The sequence below is a fragment of the Mauremys mutica genome, chromosome 1 (assembly GCF_020497125.1).
Source record: "Mauremys mutica isolate MM-2020 ecotype Southern chromosome 1, ASM2049712v1, whole genome shotgun sequence".
Classification (NCBI taxonomy): domain Eukaryota; kingdom Metazoa; phylum Chordata; order Testudines; family Geoemydidae; genus Mauremys; species Mauremys mutica.
The window spans coordinates 171,904,700-171,927,275 of record NC_059072.1 but is presented as its reverse complement, the minus strand read 5'-3'; the positions used below and the strand labels follow the sequence as shown (position 1 = coordinate 171,927,275).

The 22,576-nt window shown below is 44.1% G+C and overlaps 1 protein-coding gene across 3 annotated transcripts in view; it reads right to left on the bottom strand.

The window, feature by feature from the left end:
• Positions 1-11,005: 11,005 nt before the first annotated feature.
• The window catches only part of LOC123361767 (suppressor of tumorigenicity 14 protein-like), a 38,915-nt gene continuing 27,344 nt past the window's right edge, over positions 11,006-22,576 (bottom strand). The window contains exons 15-21 of one of the 3 annotated variants that reach the window (XM_045001896.1): positions 21,240-21,423; positions 20,079-20,350; positions 17,534-17,670; positions 12,543-16,072; positions 11,617-11,728; positions 11,301-11,479; positions 11,006-11,195 (exon numbers count right to left, since the gene is read on the bottom strand). In XM_045001896.1, coding sequence (XP_044857831.1) covers positions 15,914-16,072; positions 17,534-17,670; positions 20,079-20,350; positions 21,240-21,423 — 752 coding nt within the window. In that variant the 3' untranslated portion in view covers positions 11,006-11,195; positions 11,301-11,479; positions 11,617-11,728; positions 12,543-15,913. The remainder of the gene's footprint in view (positions 11,196-11,300; positions 11,480-11,616; positions 11,729-12,542; positions 16,073-17,533; positions 17,671-20,078; positions 20,351-21,239; positions 21,424-22,576) is intronic. The other 2 variants (XM_045001898.1, XM_045001895.1) reach the window with 2 other exon arrangements.

Sequence of the window (22,576 nt, the reverse complement as noted above, 5' to 3'; positions counted from 1 at the left end):
CTCTACAACATAGCTCTAATTTAGGCAACAATCCCACAAAAGCACTTCAACACATTGTAACTTTTAAGTCAATGAGACTACTCATGCTTAAAATTATGCTAGTGCTTTGTTGGATCAGAGCCTTACATCACCTAGAAAGAGTCAGATTCCAAATCCAGAGGAGACCACTGTGACCATCTAATCTGACCTCCTGCATAACACAGGCCATAGGACTTCCTCAAATAATTCCTAGAGCACATATTTTAGAAAAGCATCCAATCTTGATTTTAAAATTTCACAGTGATCGAGGACCCACCATGAGCCTTGGTAAATGGTTCCAATGACTAATTACTGTCTGTAGTGGGGTAGTCACACTGCTCCTGCCGGGAGGGTTAAAAACAGCCCTAGAAGGGCTGTGGCTGGGGAAAGGCTGATTGAGGAAGCATCCTCAGCTGGGGCCATGCCCCAATCAAGCAGCAGCTGGCCCTATAAAAGGGCTGCTAGCCAGTGCTCAAGAGTCTCTCTCTCTAGATGCTGAGAGGGATGGGCCTAGCTTCTGGGAGATGAGCAAAGGTACCTGTTGCAGGGTGGTTACCCTGCTCCTGCCCTGAGGGACTTAAAACAGCCCTGGGGGAAGGTTGTGGCTGGGAGCTGCTAAGCTGGGCTGAATGGGAAGTGGCTGCAGCTGGGCCATGCCCCAATCAGGCCACAGCTGGCCAATATAAAGAGGCTGTGAGCCAGAAGCCCACACAGTCTCCCTTTGCCTGTAGAGGGAGAAGGGCCTGGCTGCAGGGAGCTAGAGACAGGGTACCTGAGTGGAGCAGGGCTGGGGAAAGGCTGAGGAGCTGGGGAGCTCCAGCCTGGAAAGCCCCAGGCTGCAGCCTAGCATTGGGCCAACAGGTACTGGGGGTTGCAGAGGGCAGCCCAGGGGTAGGCCAAGGCAGCAGGTCCAAACCCAGCCTTGCCAGTGATGAGTAGGCTGATACTGCAGTCTGCCCCAGGGCACAGGGGCTAGACAGTGACTGGCAGTAGCCTGATACTGAGGCTAAGTGGGGATAGTGGCTGGGGATTTCCTGGGGAGGGGAGACCCTGAGAGAAAGGGGTTACTGCCAGGGGGCAGCACCCCAGCTAACAGGGCACCAGGTCCTGGGAGGGACACGGGGGCCAGAGGACAGGGGGATCACTGGCTTGCAGAGAGTGCTCAGGGCTGGAAATCAAGCTAATTCCCAGAAGTCACCAGCAGGAGGTGCCGCAGGGGTGAGTCCGCACATCTACAGCACCTAAAGTGGAGCAGGGCTAGGGAAAGACCAGAGGAGCTGGGGATCTCTGGCCTGGAAAACTCCCAGGCCTTGTTAAAGGCCAAGAAAGGTACTGGGGTTGCAGAGGGCAGCCCAAGGGTAGGTAGAGGCAGCAGGTCCAAACCCTCCTTGCCAATGATGAGTGGCAATTATACTACAGTCTGCCCCAGTGAGCGGGGTCTAGATGGTGACTAGCAGTAGGCAAGACTGAGGCGAGGTGGGGATGGGGGTTGGGAGTTCCCCGGGAGACCCAGCGAGACTGCGGGGTACTGCACAGGGCAGAACCCCAAGATCTGGAAGGGACACCGAGGCCAGCAGCAAGCAGGACACCGGCCTGCAACTAACACTCACACTTTTCTGAATCAATTCTTCCTCCCAGAGATAAAATTGAGAACCCTTTGACCCAAGTGAATAGCATGGCTGAAAGTTTAATGGCAGCATACTCAAAGGAACACCAAATACGTGTTGTGGTCAGAATCAACTATGGTGAAAGCTTTGTCATAATTACCCTTTTAGTAAGATCTTCTGAATAATTTGATTGAGCAACACACTTTACTTGTAGTCTTCCAGAAAAATTGCGATAGTTTCCACTTGATACTGATTCAGGATCCCAATATTCATCTTCATCAATGTAAACCTCTGTAATACCAAAAAATGAAAGTGTGTGTTCCCAATTGGCTGTTACAGATAGAAAAAGTTCAGTATCATCCAACAATGAGCAGTTCTTAACGGAACATGCTAGGGGGGCCATCAGACTGACTCTGTCAGAGTGGAGATGTATTTGTTAGTGCTCAGATAAAATACTTCCTGCCATATGTAACCCAGACCTATTTCCAGGGACATTCTGACTAGCTGAACTCAAAGAAACTTGTGCCTCGAAGCAGCCCCCCCTATGACTGTTTTGTCAGGTGTTTCTTAAATGTAAATTTAGCCACAGTGAAAACTGGAGGGTTACAGGCTGACAGGCGCAACACGTAAGTTAACCGAAGAAATTCTAGCAGTTGTGGGTGCACGCACCACTCTGACTATTCTTAGGAAGTCTGCCCCCCAGGCAAAGCTAATGAATTGCACCAATACAAAATATCAGGATAACACCAATCTGACTGCATTCAGTGTATTGACACAAGTATGATTTTCCTCTTGTCTCTTTGACTTTGTCCTAGTATTATTTTCTCATGTAACCATGCTCTGCTATTGCAATAGGGAAGATATTGGATCAGGCTGGGGAGCTGGCCATCAGAGGATTTTAGCTTAAATAAAGGCCCAGAGTATAACAGTTTGAGAACTTTTTTTGTAGACTTAGTTATTATATTAACAACCTTGGCACACCCCTATTCAAATCAATGGGCATGTTGTCATTGGATTCAAGCAGCAATTATCTTGAAGGCAAGCTACCAAGCAGATATAGTTTAACAGAAAGAAGAGTAATAGATTTAAAATGTACAAGCGTCAGCCCCTTAAGATCTCTAGATGCCTTAACTGAAAGTCAGTACTAGTTAAAACATGCCCGAGAAGAAAATTCCTAAAATCTACCGAATACCCGACTGCTCAACCCAGCACATATTATAAACCACCTCCATGACAAAACTCAACAGCCAAACTCCAGACAGGCTGCAGCATGCATCTAAAAGAAAACCACAGAGTTCATTTAGTTTGAGAGAGAGAGACAATCAAAAGTAAGTACGTACCTGAATAAAGAATTAAGCTGATAATAATCACTAGAAGGAGCCCTAGGAAAACTGAAGATATAACCATCCATAGTTTACATTTCCAAAAAATTGTGTCTCCACAAGACTTCCAGTAGTAGGCTTTCCCCTAGTCATACAAAGAATAAAAAGTTGTCTGTTAAGATACTAGGATGGAAAAGCGGGGGAGAAGAGCTTTTGGTTATCTTTAGGATAAATAATCTTAAAAAAAAATCTATATAGAGACAGGAGATAAAATATTGCATTTTTACTGTGCTTTTAATTCCAGGGTATCAAAATATTTTCAGAAGCATTAGGATCACATATTGCTTTAAGTAAACCAACATTAGTTATAAATTAATATCAGTAGGTAAATTGACTTGCCTAATGTCAAAGTGGTAGAATTAGTAGTAAATCAATTTGCTCTGATAAATGAAGACTGTAGAAATGATGAAATTTTAACTCAATGATGAAACCAAGTGGTTGTGTATAGTTTGGTTAACTATCAAATGAGTTTATCCTTGGAAATGAGTGTCTATATTATTTGCAAGGGCTTGATTCCAGGCACAATTGCACCTCTTCAGTTTAAGGTATAATTTAAAACTGATTCTTTTAAACTGGTGCCAAAAAATGTGTGAACACACTTATTGAGGTTTCAATCAGATGTACTTTCACTAAACTGAAATCAATTAGGAATAGGTTTAAGATTAACCAAAATAAGCCACATCTTAAACCAAAGTCTCTACACACAAGGGATTTTCAACACTTTAACTAACCCAGTTTAATTAACCTGGTGCAAATTTAGTATCTAGACAAGAGCAAAGTTTCTTGAATCAGTGCAAAAAAGCTTAAGTATCTATAGTCTCATGAGTGGTTCTCAGAAGTCAACATGGAGCTTAGATCTTGCAGGCCTTGTAACCTGCATAATGGAGCTTACTATGTCTGCAGGATAGGTCTCTGTTCTTAGTGAGAAGAACTGGAAAGATATACTATTTATAAATATTATATGTGATTCCATTTCCCTGTTCAGTTACATATTGGTGCCTGACTGAATGCACAGAGCTCAGGCAAAGGAGGCTGTCACAGAACTCAGTAAGAAAGGTAAAACAATGACACATGTAAGAGTGCAGCAGAATATGGACCCTGGACTTCTGAAAAGCAGAGTCTCTCGGAGAACTGAAGGGCAGGATCCCCTGGGAGGCTAAAAATGAGGGGGAAAGGAATCCAGGAGAGCTGGCTGTATTTTAAAGAAGCCTTATTGAGAGCGCAGGAATCAGCCATCCCGATGTGCAGAAAAAATAGCAAATATGGCAGGCGACAGCTTGGCTTAACAGAAAAAAATCTTCGGTGAAGCTTAAAAGAAGCGGAAATTTGGACGGATAACTAGGGAGGAGTACAAAAACATTGCTCAAGCATGCAGGAGTGTAATCAGGAAGGCCAAAGCACAACTTGTAGTTGCAGCTAGCAAGGGATGTAAAGGGTAACAAGAAGGGTTTCTACAGGTATGTTAGCAACAAGAAGGTGATCAGGGAAACTGTGGGACCCTTACTGAATGGGGGAGGAAACCTAGTGACAGATGATGTGGAAAAAGCTGAAGTACTCAATGCTTTTTTTGCTTTTGTCTTCACAGACAAGGTCAGCTCCCAGACTACTGCACTGGGCAACACAGTATGGGGAGGAGGTGGAGGTGAACAATCTTCAGTGGTGAAAGAACAGGTTAAGGATTATTTAGAAAAGCTGGAAATGCCCAAGTCCATGGACCCAGAATCTAATGCATCTGAGGGAGTTGGCTGATGTGATTGCAGAGCCATTGGTGATTGGGGGAGGTCCTGGACAACTGGAAAAAGGCAAATATAGTGCCCATCTTTAAAAAAAGGAAGAAGGAGAATCTGAGGAACTACAGACCGGTCAGCCTCACCTCAGTCCCTGGAAAAATCATGGAGCAGGTCCTCAAGAAAACCATTTTGAAGCACTTGGAGGAGAGGAAGGTGATCAGGAACAGTCAACATGGATTCACCAAGAGCAAGTCATGCCTGACCAACCTGATTGCCTTCTATGATGAAATAACTGGCTCTGGGGGATGAGGGGAAAGCAGAGGACATGATATATCTTGACTTTAGCAAAGCTTTTGATACGGTCTCCCACAGTATTCTTGCCAGCAAGTTAAAAAAGTATGGATTGGATGAATGGACTATAAGGTGGACAGAAAGCTGGTTAAACCATCAGGCTCAACAGGTAGCGATCAATGGCTCAATGTCTAGTTGGCAGCTGGTATCAACCAGAGTGCCTCAAGGGTCGGTCCTGAGGCCAGTTTTGTTCAAGATCTTCATTAATGATCTGGATGATGGGATGGATTGCACCCTCAGCAAGTTTGCGGATGACACTAAGCTGCAGGGAGAGGTAGATATGCTGGAGGGTAGGGATAGGGTCCAGAGTGAGCTAGACAAATTGGAGGATTGGGCCAAAAGAAATCTGATGAGGTTCAACAAGGACAAGTGCAGAGTCCTGCACTTAGGATGGAAGACTCCCATGCACTGCTACAGGCTGGGGACCGATTGGCTAAGAGGCAGTTCTGCAGAAAAGGAACTTGAGGTTACAGTGGACGAGAAGCTGCATATGAGTCAACAGGGTGCCTTGTTGCCAAGAAGGCTAACGGCATATTGGGCTGCATTAATAGGAGCACTGCCAGCAGATCGAGGGAAGTGATTATTCCCCTCTATTTGGCACTGGTGAGGCCACATCTGGAGTACTTCCTCCAGTTTTGGGCTTCCACTACAGAAAGGATGTGGACAAATTAGAGAGAGTCCAGTGGAGGGCAACAAAAATGATTAGGGGGCTGGGGCACGTGACTTACGAGGAGAGGCTGAGGGAACTGGGCTTATTTAGTTTGCAGAAGAGAAGAGCGAGGGGGCATTTGATAGCTGCTTTCAACTACCTGAAGTGGGGTTCCAAAGAGGATGGAGCTCGGCTGTTCAGTGGTGTCAGATGACAGAACAAGGAACAGTGGTCTCAAGTTGCAGTGGGGGGAGGTCTAGGTTGGATATTAGGAACAACTCTCTCACTAGGAGGGTGGTGAAGCACTGCAATGGGTTAACTAGGGAGGTGGTGGAATCTCCATCCTTGGAAGTTTTTAAGGCCCGTCTTGACAAAGCCCTGGCTGGGATGATTTATGTAAGGGGACTGTTGCCCCCTTACTAACATTCAGCAGGGGTGTTTCGGTTGGCTAGCTCCCAGCACTAAAAGGGGAAGGGTCGATGGGAAATTGGCCTCTCCCCATTGTTCCTGGGGACTGTCAATGCTCCAGATCAGCCTGATTGACAGGGCGGGCAGGCTAATGAGGGTCCCATCCTCCGTGTGAACTGGAATTGCCTGAGTCAGATGGAGTGGGGCCCAAGCTAAGCTGCTGGAAGCAGAGCTGCAGCAACCAGAGCCAGAGCACAGCCCAGAGAGAGCAGACCTGCCCTGGGAGGAGAGCTGCAGCAACCAGAGCCAGAGGGGCCAGAGAAGCAGCCCAGGAAGCAGAGCTGGGAGCAGAGTCACAGAAGCAGCCTGCAGAGCAGACCTGCCCTGGGAGCAGAGCTGCAGCAACCAGAGCCAGAGGGGCCAAAGAAGCAGCCTGGGGAGCTGGAGGCAGAGCAGCAGCAGCAGCCGTGCTGAGGTAAAGTGGAGCTGGGGCTGGGGCTGGAGCAGTCCGGAGCTGGGTGCGGTGAGCAGCTGGGAAGAGCGAGGAGGGACCCTGGGCAGTGGGCCCAGCACAGGGAGACGCCTCAGCCAAGAGGCCTTGTAGGCCAGACTTGGAGGGGGATCATAACTCAGACGGGGCGGGGGTGACACTGGGGAGAAGGGTCCTGCCACCCAGAGCCTGAGAGTGTGTGGCCACCGCCAGAGCAAGTGTCCAACCCGCAGCATCTCTGCGGCACAGCCAGGGCCTGAGAAGGAGACCTGGGACCTACAAGAAACAGACTGAACTGCCCTAACATTCCAGAGACCCTGTTTGTGATGTTCCCTGCCACAGAGCAGGGTGATGTGTTTTCCTTTAACCTTTCCTATTTTTTTAAATTAATTGTTAATTAAACAACAACATGTATTTGCTTTAAATTGTATGAAATGATCAGTGGGTCAGGGAGGTGCACAGTGCAAAGAGAGTACCCCAGAGTGGGGACACCCTAGCCCCTGTCCTGACCACAGCAGGGTTGGGGGTTGAGCCCCCCAGGAATCCTGGGCCCAGCCTTGTTGGGGTTACGAGGTCTCTGCTAGACAGGAGAGTGGAAGGGGAGGTCTCAAGAGCAAAGAGGCCTCTGGGTAAAGGAAGTGGGAGCAAGGACTCAGATCCTTTCGCTAGCCCACTTCACCAGGGTGGTACAGAAGCCAGGAAAAATTCCCCACAATAGCGGGACCATTTCCCCGCTTACATTTAGTTGGGGTTGGTCCTGCTTTGAGCAGGGGATTGGACTAGATTACTTCCAACCCTAATCTTCTATGATTCTAAGACCGCCCCTCAAGTACCCAGCTTTAAACAAGTTAAGATAATAATGGATGGGCCATCAATTGAACAGAGAAGTTACTTAGCTGGCTCCATCCAGGCCAAAATATTTTACTTCTCCCAAGGCTAAGTCTAGAATCAAAGATTCAAACAGCTCATGGACTATATAGAAGGGGTGAGCTGAGAAAACAGCTAGGGTATATGAATACAGCTTGCAGTTCTGGTTGCTCCATCTCAAAAAAGATATTAGAATTGGAAAAAATACAGAGAAGGGCAATAGACATGTTTATGGCTATGGAACAGCTTCCACATGTGCCGAGATGAAAAAAAAGACTGGGACTATTCAGCTTAGAAAAAGCGATGACTAAAGGGGAATATGATAAAGGTCTATAAAATCATGAATTGTGTGGAGAAAGAAAAGGAAGTTTGATTTACATCAACACAAGAACCAGAGGTCACCCTATGAAATTAATACACAGCAGATTTAAATCAAACAGAAGGGAGTACACATACACAGACAAAGGGAGAGGGCTGCAAGCAGTCAGCTGGTTCTCCCAACTCAGAGATAGGCAGTTCTTATTCCCCAAGCTATGGATAAAGAGGCTAAGTGTAGGTGAGGGAATAGGTGTGCACATCTCATTTTAACTCCACCTGTCTATGTGCTATGTATCTTCTGAGCAAAATAAATTGTGCCTTTTGTGCAAGGCCTTGTTTCTGTAGCACTGCCAGTGCATGCTGCGCCAGACTCCCAAGGAAAACTGGCAGGTCAGGTTTTCCCCCAGGTCAGATTGGTAGTGACCTTCAGATTTTTTCACCTTCCTCTGCAGTGCATGGGTGAGGGTTAGTCATCAGGATTATCTTGCTAAATCTCACTTAATCATTTCCCTGCCACTGCAGGGGCGTTGGGCACTTGTGCACATTGGGTCCCTCCTATTCTCTGCCTCTGGCACATAATAGTCTAGTCTTCTGTGGGCTGACACATATTGGTCTGGTTTTGATTGTTGCATTTAATGTGGGGGGGTCCTGGGTAGTGTTTGTGGCCTGAGTGATGATGATGATATACAGGAGGCCAGACTAGATGATGTGGTGGTCCCCTCTGGCCTTCTATGATTATGACCTGTTGAATTAGTTAGGGGCTATAACCTAAAGACTCAGTGAGGAATACACAAAGAGAAGCAGAGGGATAGGCCTACTCCTTGAAAGAGGTTCAATTGGGTTACTGAAAAGGATCTCAGTGTGGGGAAGGCTACCCAGGAATGTGTGACACAGTAAGGAACAGGCTGCCCCTCCAGACCTTGCAACCTACCTGTGTATAACAATACCTGGGTAACAGGACTTCTTCCTAATGGTACACAGTTCTTCAAGGGGATTACATTTATGTATGGAGTTTTATTCAGTACATAATGTGGAACTTTTAAACTCAAACTGTCAGGCTGCACTTACAAACTTCCTATTCTCGAATCAAAACTAAAACATTATACTGTAATACCAAGTGTAGTTTCAAAGTTTCTTGGACCAGACCATTTGGTTTATGAATTTTATACATTCCTCAGGATGTTAAAAGCATTCATGGAGAAGTTTACAAAAACATCCACACCTTAATAATATCAGTCCACATAGCCCTTATATGCAAACACTCATAGCAAATGGCAGAAAGAAATTTTGAGGGGGTTATTTTTGTTTTTTGGATTGGGGAGTGAAGTAGAAATCACTTACATTGTTAACTAGGGCATTGCTAATGTTAAGGTGTTGATGTCTCTGTTTTAAAAAAATGAAGAAAATATGAAGAGACAGACAAGAACCATTTGATTATTGTACATTTAGGTTTTCACTTTTTGGGGCAGATTGCAGGAGGTGGACAAAGGAGACAGTGAGTAAAGCACATGTGTAGGATGTACTATTTTTGTTTGGATATTTAAACACATGAGGTTTATAGTGAAATTAATAGGAACGTTGTATGTAAAAAAAATTTTAATACTTGACACTATTGCATCACATTATTTCTCACAACACTCCTGTCTACTCAGAAGGCACAATACCCATTTCATGGGTAAGGAAACTGAGGCAGACACTTGCCCAGGGCTATGGACGTGAAGGCCTGGATTTCAGCTTAGGTTTCCAGCCTTACAGCATTCCATTACAGAATGCTGTCTCTATTAAAGAAGTGTCAACTGACTTGATGTAAAGTACACATTCAAATCTGTGATTCCTCCCTAGAACTGAACCAACACCCTCTTTACTTAGATAAGAAAAATCAATATGTCACAGAGCTCGGGGGAAAGGTAGCTACTGACAACAATGAATAGTTTTACAGACACATTGGGCAGTGCTGTAGTGTTGATTACTGGGCAATAGGAGTGAGACAGAAGAAACTGGGAGTAACCGCGTTCACGATAATTTTCAAGCACACTTTAGATCACTTCGATAGCTAAATGCCTCATTTGCCAGTGCAGACAGACACACATATCTAAACAAAAACTAACCACAAGAGTCTGGTGGGTAAATCCCTAGACTGGGTTTTAGGAAACTGGATTAAATTTTTGGCTCTGCCACAGACTTCCTTTGTGGTCTTGGGCAAACCACTGAATGTTACTGCATCTGAATTCTCCATCAGTAGACTGGTGATACTTAGTGATCATCATAGTAAGATAGGAATCATCTTACTATGTGTAACATGCTCATTCTACAAATTAATAATTGCTAGCACTCACAAGTTATGAGCATTGTTATTAGCAAGCCTATTCTCGTTTTAGCAAAGTTAAAGAAGTTTACAATACCAGCAGAGGGATATTGTCGGCTGATGTTAATAATCCAGGATACAGAATTTATATCTGCTGTTGCTTCCTTTGATCACACTACACACTTACTTGTATATTAAAGAAGCGCTAAATAGTTTTGGCCCAAAGGTTAGGCTGTGGGAAGGGACAAACTTTTTAAAAAGGAAACAAATCCTAATATTAGCAGTAGTGTTTTCCTGGCATTTTAATTCTTTTCCAAATGAAAACCTTTTTAATTTGGATTTTAACATCTCCCTTTAGTGACTGCAATTCATCCATTGCAATACTGATATCACGATAAACGGAAAGCGAAACTCCTAAAATTACAAGTGCGATTTCATTTTGGAATGAAATGCTAATGAACAAACAGTATTAAAAATGGCTAATGAGTTAGATTTTAAATATTCTGTTTCAGTCAGATGTCATTAACAGCAGAGGAAAAGAAATCCATGTTTAACCTTAGTATTTCTGACATTTAACTATAAGTCAACAACAACAACAGAAATGATGTAAAGTAAATTTTACAATAAAGCAACTTATTCCACCAGAATGCTCCTCAGTTATTTCAAATCACTGTACAATGTTTAGGTAACATGCTTGTAAATAGAAAGTGAATGAATGTGAGTCCTACCTTATTTGCTATGGATGCTTCAGGATTAAGAGGTTTATTATGGTCCACCTCATTTTCCTCCTCAAGTTCTCTCCCAGCTTGTAATTCAATAGCCTGACATTCAGGTTCAGGAACACAACCATTCATTGCTTCCACTTCTGTGAGAAATTTTGACTTTAAGGCAAATACCAACAAGACTCACTTCCTTCCTGTTTCTGCTGTGATGATAATGGTGTCAGTTCAGGGTCAAGATTTGAGACGTCAGCAGCCAGGATCAGCACAAATTTACAAGCAAGTGATCTCAGCAAGTAGGGTAAACAAGGGAAATTCCATGGAGCAAGGAGTGGACTGGGACTGTATCCTCTGAAAAAGAAATGGGATGAGGCGGAAGTATTGATTTGCCTGCACTTTTGAAACACAAATGTTCATTCTCAAGTTGTGTCATACTAGATTTTCCAGTTTGGTCACCTTACTACACCAGCCCTTAGCCAGCACAAGCAGCTAAGTGAACCTGAGGCAACATGGTGCTTGCTAAAGCAACAAACTCAGCAGATGAAGCAATCTATCTTTGTCTCAGAAGAGAAGACGGTGTTTTCCGACAGGACAAGCAAGCAATCCCCCTGTCACATGTCTGAATACCACTATACCTGTACAGTACAAAGGAACTAAAGCAAGCTTACATTTATACAGCACTTTTCCCAAAGAAAAGAAACCAAAAAGCTCAGTAGACAAAGCATGTCTGAGCTGTCACGTTCAGTTCTGAACTACCCTAAAACTCAGGCACCTGGGTTCATGGCTTTGTTTCATGTAGTGATCGCCTGACCCAGAGGCTCCTGGAGAGGTCTCAGAATATTCCTGGTGGTTACGAGCTCCCTTCGCTCTTAAGCCACCAGTTCCTAGAAAAGCAGGAAAAGTCAGCAATACACTTTCAGATGTTAAGATCTGCAATCATTAACTTTGTGTAAGCTTTATGAAAATTGTATTCCTATTTCACTTACCTATCAAGGCCAACATTAGTTCATTCACAACTAATAAGTGAGGCCCGCACACTAACTCCTGAAGTGTGCACCCAGATGTGTACTTCGTGGGTTACCTCTCTCTCTCTCACACACACACACACACACACACACACACACACACAATATAATGGGCTGAACTAAAACCTCGGTGTTGAGACCACACACCCCTAGCGGAAGGGAATTTGAGAGCTGACTCTGAACTTTGTGGCCAAGGTTCACATCTAATCTAAAACTCTAGGAATGCAACGTCCTTCTCTGGTGACGATATTCACAGTCTTATCAATACATGGAGTAGAAACAAACTCAAATCTTGGCAGGTTTTAGCGCCTCACAGTTCAGCTTTATTTAAATAAAGAGGAAATGTCAGTTGATTTTAACTCATCTACAGCTTACAAGCTGTGACTGCAATTCTAAGCATACTAAGAGTTCAGAGTGAATTACTTTACTTCAGTAGCGCCACCAAGCTAGTAAATACTTAGTCACCACTATTCAAGAAGCACCAGTACATTAGTAAAATACTTTTAGAATTTTAATATCTTTAGAGTTTAGAATAGACAGTGCTTTTACATTCCATTAAAAAAACCTGGAGAAAGTACCACACATTTTAATGAGAGAATTATATTTAAAAAATGAGTCTTAAATACATGAATTATGACATGCAGACAACAATAAAATTCATTCCTGTACCTACGTGTAATTTACAGAACACCTTCCCCGATGTACTGTACAATGAGTCAGCCTACGAAAGTGAGATAAAAATAAGTGAGGGTAGTATTGCCAACCTCAAGAGAGATTACTAATCATGAGTTAGACTCAAAATATGAGGGTTAAAAAAAAAAAGAAAAGAAAAGAGAAAAGATTACATAGTGGTTTCAGTCTTGATTTTTGAATGCTCCCCCACCCTCAACCCCAAGAGAGCCACAATTACTGAGGCCCACTCTCCCAAATTTATTAGATAAGTAGATTTTGGCCATTGCTGCAGCTCTCATCCCCACATCAGCCCATCCCCTGCCCAGCAATTCATTCTGTGCCCAGCCTCTGAATCACTCCTGTCCCTTCAATCCCTGTATCAGTTCAGTCACTGGTAGCCCCCTCCCCTAACTCTCTCATCAGTGCAACCCGACCTCCCCTGCTGCTCCTCTAGGGTTCTTCATCCTCCTCTCCTAGGTGTGTGGGAGGGGGCTGAAAAGGGGTCCACTTTCAGGCTGGAGGGGCAGCTCCAAGGCTCTTCAGCTGTCTCACCCCTGCTGCTCCTTTCCATGCCCCAAGGCTGAGTGCTGCAGAGGGAAGGAGGGCAGAGCAGTGGAGTTGCCCTGAGCTGCTGGGCTCTTTCTGCTATCTCCTCCCCATGCCCCTCTTATGAGGACGGCTTTGGGTTGTTGCAGAGGGAAGGAGGAGACAGCGCTTTTCCTGTGGCAGCTCTGGTTGGCTGCCTGCCCCATTTGGCCACCTCCTGGGGAAAAATAACCAGAGGGCTCAAATACACTAAAAGGCTTGGGCTACTTACATCATTATGAGACTGGCTCCGGACCAGTCAAAATCCCATCACTCATGACAAAGGAAAAAAAAAAGATCACAAGAGCTGGCCACGCTATGAGGGGCACGTTCATATAACGTAAGCAAGCTGTGTGTTTGTGAGTGTAGCAGGGAGTGGCATCCAAGTCGCCAACTGCCATCATCATGTTACCTCAGGTCTGAAAAGCTAGAACTACAAGCTGTTGAAGGAGAGACCATTAAAGCTGTCTAGCGGGGTTAGACAGATCTTCCATTAATTTTAAAGATACAGGTGCTTTAAATCCCCTAGACAGTTTTGGAAATCTCAGTCTGGCTCTATCTACTGATACCAAGCAAGGAGAAAAACTCTTGTGATCAGTCTGCCAAGCAGGAACCCCTTCTCCTCTGATCTATGACCCTCTGGGATGGACATTCAGGCTCATCCCTTTCCACTGGCAAGTAAGGAAAAGGGGCAGAAACTATGAGAAACCCTGACCCACGAAGTAACCTGGCACTTGGGCAAGTGGAGCAGCCGAGAAGCTGATTGCACAGGGAAACTTCCAGGTAACTGCGTTCAGAGCAGGCTGCAGTAGGAGCTGGGCAACCACATATGGAACAGTGACTGATGGACATTGCAACCAGGTTCAGGTATGTGTGGATGCAGCAGAGACTGGGCAGGGAGCCAGCATAAAGGGGTTCTAATGAGCCACACCACTAACTGATCCAGGCCTGGAAATCTGCACAGTCTTACTAGCTTTTAATAGAAAATTGGACTGGAGAAAGCACCCTAGGCACTAGGTCTGAAAAGCTGTTTAGTGGGCCCACATAAGAACCACTCTTGTTTCACTTTGAGCTCTAACTGTTTAAGCCACTATACCTAGGGTATTTGCAACCTTTACCTCTCCTACCAGCCCTAGTAAAATGCCCCTTTCCTTTTTCCAAGTGTCTAGGGGGTTATTGGGACACACCAGGGCTAGCACAAGGCCTAGCAACTGAAGCACCTCATGCCTTACCTCCCAGTTGCAGTATCTCCGACACACTACTAGTATCTTAGAGGTTGGCTATACTACAACCCTGAGCAGATAGAATAATTACAGCCTAAAAACTACTGTAGATCCAGGTGAACCTCAAGCTGTTTTGTCTACAAGATAATCATCCAAAAAGTATAGATTTCTATTAAAATGTACTCCAATCTTTTTGGTTTGGAATATCATATGGACAAGTTCCTGTCTTTCTTTGTGTAGGAGATAATTCAAGATGACACTCTTATTGCAGTCTGACACCCATAAAAGTTAATTTGATTAAGTCTATTACCATAAATAGCTAGCAACAGGTTTGTTCTCACAAAGTATAATCAGCTCATGAGAATGTGTTGTGATTACATAGTTTAACATTTGATAGCAGCTAGGGAGCTTGTGCATGTGAAGTTTTGTTTGTATCAGACTGAAAAAGAATTCTCTCTCCATCTAATAGGTGCAGTTTCCTTTAGATTAACTGAACTGAGCTCCTCTTAATAAACTCAGCGTTTTCTCCTGTTCTAAAGTACCATCACTCCAAAGACACCAATAATGGCATTTCAGTCCTTGCAAGTTTAGGGCTAGATCTTCAGGTTTAATGTGACTGATTTGTGCTACGCTACTGATGGAATTTGATCACATGTTTGTGTAGGTGCTGGCACTAAGGATACTGGGGGTGCTGCCACAACCCCCGGCTTGAAGTGGTTTCCTTTATATACAGGGTCTACAGTTTGGTTCAAGAACTCTCAGCACCTCCACTATAAAAATTGTTCCAGCACCCCTGTATGCTTGTCTTAACCAGCCCAGGGAAGATCATGAGAATCAAACATTGGCACACAGCTTAGTGTTATCTTTGGTCTTGAACGGCAAACACCCTTCCTGCTGCTAACTTAACAAGGAAAGGGATCATGACTACCCAAGTGGGAGAGAGTTTGGGGTGCCCCTATATCACAACAAACCTGAGCTATGTTTTTGGCCTCTTCCGGCTATTAAAAACCATATTAAAGGTAGAGCAGCCTGAGAGCTCCTCTAAACACAGCACAGGAGGGAGCAGTCCTGCGTAGCAGCACCATGAACGAAGGAGAGCTTTAACCCACCTTTTCACACCACCCTGACTTGCAGTTTGTGTATTTTGACCGGATGTGAGAAGTGAGCCCTTGATCCTGTCTGAAACCCCAATACATTGCATATGGACAGTGTATGTATTTATATGTGCTGGGGCTGCAGAGGAGGGAAGAGGAGAGGAAATGAATTATCCAAACATCCAATAAGGTTTGGTTGGAATTTGGCCCAAGGTTATAATCCATTCTTACTTCATTCAACCCTGTTTGTCCATTTCTGGTGATGAAGACATTGAAGATGGAGAAAGTTACTTTCAGTTCAGACTGTTCCTGAAATGTGCAGAGAAGTTAACAACAATTTTAGGTCTTAAAATATATATATATGAACTTCAGCACAAACATCTACAGTGTTTCCTTATGATATCATCATAAAAACGTATTTCATGGTTTACTCTGGTAAAAATGGTGACTTTTCTTTTCTTCTAAGCGCATCAGTTTGTGTACTGACGAATCCAGTCATAAAGCTCTGTCACCTTTGTATATACACCAGGGCGGTTACGCCGAGCACATCCTTCACCCCAGCTGACAATGCCGGCAAGATACCATCTATTTCCTTTTCCGACGCAGGCCAATGGACCTCCAGAATCTCCCTAAAGCAAAGGATACAATTCAGTCATTAGAACAAACACATTGCACTGTAATAAGAAGATTAGGTAACATATGGACAATAGACACTTTCTCCCTCAAATTATTATATTTTCTATTTCTGGACAGTGGCTGTACATTTGTTTATGCATCCAATTCATGTTGTAACATTTCAGACAACTGAAGAACGCAAATTAATAGAACTAGGCTACGAAGGATTAGATTTTTATTACTGAATGCTGGTAAATGTCAGTTTTACCATATACACCACAAACTGACAAAAAATATTTCCAGCAATAATAATTAAAATGTACAGATAGGCAAAGAAAGAAAAATGCTGCTTAAGAATTTATTAGCGTTTGATTTAAGGATGTTTACTTTGTGTGTTTTGATGTGTGATGTTGATGATTTTTTTAACTATTAGAAAAAGTTAACATTATGAATCTCAGTATCTACTGTCATTACACAATTACTTTCTGACACCCTCCCCCCATAATGTCCCTAAGTGTAAATATTTTAAATTGATAAAAAATGCTAAAAACAAACATCAATATAATCCATCAAAATTATTTTTAAAAAATGAAAATCTAATGCTGCCAGGCCCAAATAGAACACAATGGCAACAACAGAGGGATGCAAAGGAGAAGAGAAGATGAATGGTGACTTACCTCTCTTCTGCCAATCATCTCATTGAACAAGCAGCTGGTCATAGAGCAGTACAGGGACAGTAGAAAGAGATGAAAAAGAGGGAATTCCACCTTGACTAGCCCATGAGTTCAAGAATAAGAAATTCATCATTGAGATTCCACAAACAACCCTAACTCAAACTCCTTCATCCCTATATCCCTGTTCATCCAAAACCAATAGAGGCTCTCTTATGGCAGAACAATCTCAACACACTGGATCTTACCTATTGTTTTGAAAGGCAACATTTGTTACAAAGCAGGGGAAGTGGGTATCAAAGGCAGGGGAAGTCTGAGCCTCCCCAAACAGCCTTGCATGGCCCCATCCATGCTCCACCCCAGGCCTGTTCCTGCTTCTCCATGCTCTTCTCCTCGTGGCTGGTGCCCCAGAGTGGGGCTGGGGCTAATGGTGGCCAGCCTGCACTCTGGGCTGGGGGAGAGGGCCATACTGCCCGCCCAGCACACTGGGGGAAGAGGACATGCTTGGGTGGCCTGGAGCGGGGAAGGGAGGGAGGGAAGGCTCTGGGCTTCAGCAGGAGAGGCAAGGCCTTGGGCAGAAGGAGCAGGCCAGGCCAGGAGCTAGCCTCCCTGAGCCCGTGATTCACCTGCCACCTATGTTTCAAAAGGATGCAAGTATTGCCTGTCAAACTTACGTCCCTGATGTCATGTTACTAATTAACCACATTCCCAAAACACTGTGCTCCATCACTGCATTAAAACCAAACATTCCTGATATACAAAGGAATTAAATAATGGTAGTTTTCCTACAGTTTTCACTTTTACCTGGCATGCATCAATGCCGCCATTAAGATTTCCAGCACACAGCATTCGAGATGTAATCAGATCATCATATAGCTTGTTGCAAATACTTTGATTAATTATTTTCACTTTAGCTTCTTGCAGTGTTTTGGCAAGGTAACCTAGAACAATATAAATGTAACATATGCCGGTTTTACAGTGCTGAGGAAAAAGCAGATACATCAAAAGGGAGGAATGTGTTTAGACTCTACCGAACTTAAGGATTACTATGTAGTGTAGCTTAAATTGCCCTTCCCCACAGCTTTTGAATGTCTGTTACTAATGCCGCTTTCATATAAGGAGGGCAGGAAAGTTTACAACCCTCTGCCATTGTTACCTTCTTGCATTTCCTTAGCCCTTCCTTTGATAATGATCAGCCAAACCTTGAAGCAGAGGATGGCATGGAGATCTGCAGGAATTGTCAGTACAACATGCGACACCCATGCCAAAATTTAACAAGTTTTTGGTTTTGTTAGATGCTTTGCCCTCACTTGAGCTTTTCAATATTTCTGTATTATTTGAAATTGTACCCAAAGACCCCTTTCAGGTCCTATTATTTGGCAACCCGCTGCTGCTCCTAGCAGAGAGGGAATCGGGGAGGAAGATGTGGATAAAAATAAACCTGCTTTGATAGTTATAACTCCCAATGATAGTAGCTATTGCTAAATTGCACCACAGGCCAAATTTGGCACCCTACAGAATAACAAACTGGTGTGAGCTACAACTGTTTCACCATCAATATCTTTCATCTGTGCCACAATCTGTACCACCAACTTGGTCTTTAGGACCTTTTTAGGGCTTTTGAGAGGTGTGTGTGGGGGGCGTTAAGAGAAATGATGGGAGGAGAAGGTGTTCAAATATTTTTATTTTACAGTTTTATATATGAGTTTTATTGAAAAATTGTATAACGGACTTTTTTTAATATTATAACTTCAGTTAAAGTATATTTAGGTATAAATAATCATAGTCTTGGGCTCAGCTGTTAGATGAAAAGTATGTTAAGGAAGCCAAAGATACCCTGGTAGATAAATTTGTGTCAAATGTAAAACCTTAGATTAGTGGTGGGCAACCTGCAGCCCGTCAGGGTAATCCGCTGGTGGGCCGCGAGACAGTTTGTTTACATTGACCGTCCGCAGGCACAGCCACCTGCAGCTCCCAGCGGCTGCAGTTCACAATTCCCGGCCAATGGGAGCTGTGGGAAGCGGCGACCAGCATGTCCCTGCGGCCTGTGATGCTTCTCGCAGCTCCCATTGGCCAGGAACAGCAAACCGTGACCACTGGTTGCTGCGGGCGGTTGTGCCCATGGATGGTCAATGGAAACAAACTGTCTCGCAGCCCACCAGCAGATTACACTGACAGGCTGCAGGTTTCCCACCGCTGCCTTAGATCATAATGCAATTTCAGGGATTAACTAAAACACTGCCAGCTGGAAGTGCTTGAGTTCCAATTCCGGATCACACACAGACTTCCTAGTTTGTGCTAGTCTCAACTTCTTTTCTATTTCTCTATTGTGACAAAGTTTCTCCTCTACCTTGGTGGGTCTTGCGCTTATTGGCGGATTTGCTCGCCTCAGAGATCTTCCCCTCTGGGGGAATCCACAGTCTGGGTCAACTCCTCCTGTGTTGGATCAGGAGTTGGGAGGTTTGGGGGGAACCCGGGCCCACCCTCTACTCTGGGTTCCAGCCCAGGGCCCTGTGGATTGCAGCTGTCTATAGTGCCTCCTGTAACAGCTGCATGACAGCTACAACTCCCTGGGCTACTTCCCCATGGCCTCCTCCAAACACCTTCTTTATCCTCACCACAGGACCTTCCTCCTGATAACGCTTGTACTCCTTAGTCCTCCAGCAGCACATCCTCTCACCCCCAGCTCCTTACGCCTCTTGCTCCCAGCTCCTCCCTCACACACACACACACACACACACACACACACACACACACCACAAACTGAGGAGAGCTCCCTTTTAACCCAGGTGCCCTGATTAGCTAGCCTGTCATAATTGAGTCTAGCAGCTTCTTGATTGGCTGCAGGTGTTCTAATCAGCCTGTCTGCCTTAACTGTTTCCAGAAAGTTCCTGATTGTTTTGGAAACGTCCCTGTTACCTTACCCAGGGAAAGGGGACCTACTTAACCTGGGGCTAATATATCTGCCTTCGATCCCTCTCCTGTAGCCATCTATAAATTGTTTGTACTGTATTGTACTGTACTGAAGTACTGTAGAAATTAAGTGAGCTGTATATGTGAGAAAGAAGTGCTAATCCAGGTGGTTCCATGGGGGTCATGAGCTGTCAGCTCCCTGGGGTTAATAGCCCTGACTCACCCCCCATTAAATTAGACACACCCCCACTTTTAATTTATAAGGGGCTTCACAGTCAGAGGCTTGCTGTGTGAAAGGGGTCACCAATACAAAAAGTTTGAAAACCACTGTGCTAAGTAAACCGTGATTATATTTGTTTTTAGCATAATCACCTCACTCTTACAGTTTAAAATTAGAGTCAAACTTGCAAGAAACATATCCAGGAAATGAACATACTATTTTCTTTTAGGGCTCCCCAGCCAGTTACATAGCAGACAGTTCCATAAAAAAATACTCTAGGACTGCTGGGTAAACAAATGGGCTGTACCAGCTCACTGAAGAATACTGGTGTCTCCATTTCCAACAGGGCAATGTCATAGTCTGAGATATATTGGTCATACCGTGGATGGACAATAATCCTTTTGATTGATCTCATAGCTACATGATTGCTGTTTTTGTTAATGATCCTTATGCCCATATACGCTTTCCAGCCAGAAGGCACAGAGTATCTGCAAAATAGACAATATTTATAAAATGATGATCATCATCATGCCAGGTTATTTAAGAGTTATTTACAATATTTTTTGAGAAATAGCAAAGTCAGGGGAGGAGCACAACATGAAATCAGTGGGACAGATACATCTCATTTTTATTTTAAGTAGCATATTGGTTTTGTGTTTTTGTTCATGGTTTCCAAAGGGATGCTTTCTGGGAGTAACATGACTAATACCTTGCACTTTTCATCCAAGGATCTTGAAGGACTTTACATCAGTCACATGGGGATAACTTGCCTATCCTGTAGCCATCCAATTAAAATCAGGATGGACCACAGCTTGCTCCTAATGTTGAGTGGTAGCCCATCTATGCACTCATCAGCTTGATAGGAGGATGGCATTTTAAACATAGAATGTGTACTTGGGATCCATCTACAGTTCAGGAAGTCCAGCTTTCCAAATCCCTCAGTGATGCCGCACATGAGTAATCCTGATGACACCTTTGCAGGATATTATGCATCACCATGCCTGTCTTCACTACTCCACCAGCCCCTATCCACCAGCCAGTTTCCATACTTTTCCACTGTTAGAGGTGCTCTAATCTTAATGGTTAGGAGTATTATTTTGGAAACTTTTTTTTTTTAAGCTGAGTTCACAATTAACTCCATGGTTCAAAAGCAGGATATACTTTCTGGTTACAGTGGTGGTATAATTATTCTGGATACTTTATACTTTTGATTATTGGATGAAATGTACTTTGGGTCTACAAAACATATCAATTAGACCATGTGCACAGAACTATGCATTCAAAGCCACTATGCCAGCATCATGGATACATAAACTAATGAAACTAAAACTGTGAAACTGAACAGTGTGTACACTGGATTGTACAACCTGTACTTACCTTATAGAATCAGAGTCCAGAAAACAATGGGCAGCAGATAACAGCCACCTATTTGAAACAACAGATGCACCACAGATATGGCCATACATTCCCATCTGCAAGCTTGCTTGCCAAGGCCACTTTCCAGATCTTGCATCTTCACCTCCAACAATTCTAGTTTTTTTTAACTGGATTCTTCCACAAGCTAATAAAGAAAGTATTGAACAGGAGGATTAAGATTTTAATACACATAAGGCATTGGGCCATTTTACTTAGGTTTATGAATACTTGGCTCTTACGCTGTGTTCTTCCAGCTGCAGATCCCAAAGTGCTTCACAAAGAAATGTTAAGTATCATCATTCCCATGTTACAAATGAGATGAAATGACTGCAAGGCAGGGACAGGACCTAAAGGAATCCATTTTGAAGCACATGGAAGAGAGGAAGGTGATCAGGAAGAGTCAACATGGATTCACCAAGGGCAAGTCATGCGTAACCAACCTGATTGCCTTCTATGATGAGATAACTGGCTCTGGGGATATGGGGAAAGTGGTGGATGTGATATACCTTGACTTTAGTGAAGCTTTTGATATGGTCTCCCACAGTATTCTTGCCAGCAAGTTAAAAAAGTATGGATTGGATGAATAGACTATAAGGTGGATAGAAAGCTGGTTAAATCGTCAGGCTCAACGGGTAGCGATCAATGGCTCAATGTCCAGTTGGCAGCCGGTATCAAGCTGAGTGCCCCAGGGGTCGGTTTTGTTCAAGATCTTCATTAATGATCTGGATGATGGGATGGATTACACCCTCAGCAAGTTTGCGGATGACACTAAGCTGCAGGGAAAGGTAGATATGCTGGAGGGTAGGAATAGGGTCCAGAGTGATGTAGACAAATTGGAGGATTGGGACAAAAGAAATCTGATGAGGTTCAACAAAGACAAGTGCAGAGTCCTGCACATAGAACCGAAGAATCCTGTGCACCGCTACAGGCTGGGGGACCAACTGGCTAAGTGGCACTTCTGCAGAAAAGGATCAAGGGGTTACAGTGGACAAGAAGCTGCATCTGAGTCAATAGTGTGCCCTTGTTGCCAAGAAGGCTAACAGCATATTGGGCTGCATTAGTAGGAGCACTGCCAGCAGATCGAGGGAAGTGATTATTCCCCTCTATTCGGCACTGGTGAGGCCACATCTGGAGTACTGCCTCCAGTTTTTGGGCCCCCACCACAGAAAGGATGTGGACAAATTGGAGAGAGTCCAGAAGATGGCAAAGAAAATGATTGGGGAGCTGGAGCACATTACTTACGAGGAGAGGCTGAGGGAACTGGGCTTCTTTAGTCTGCAGAAGAGAAGAGTGAGGGG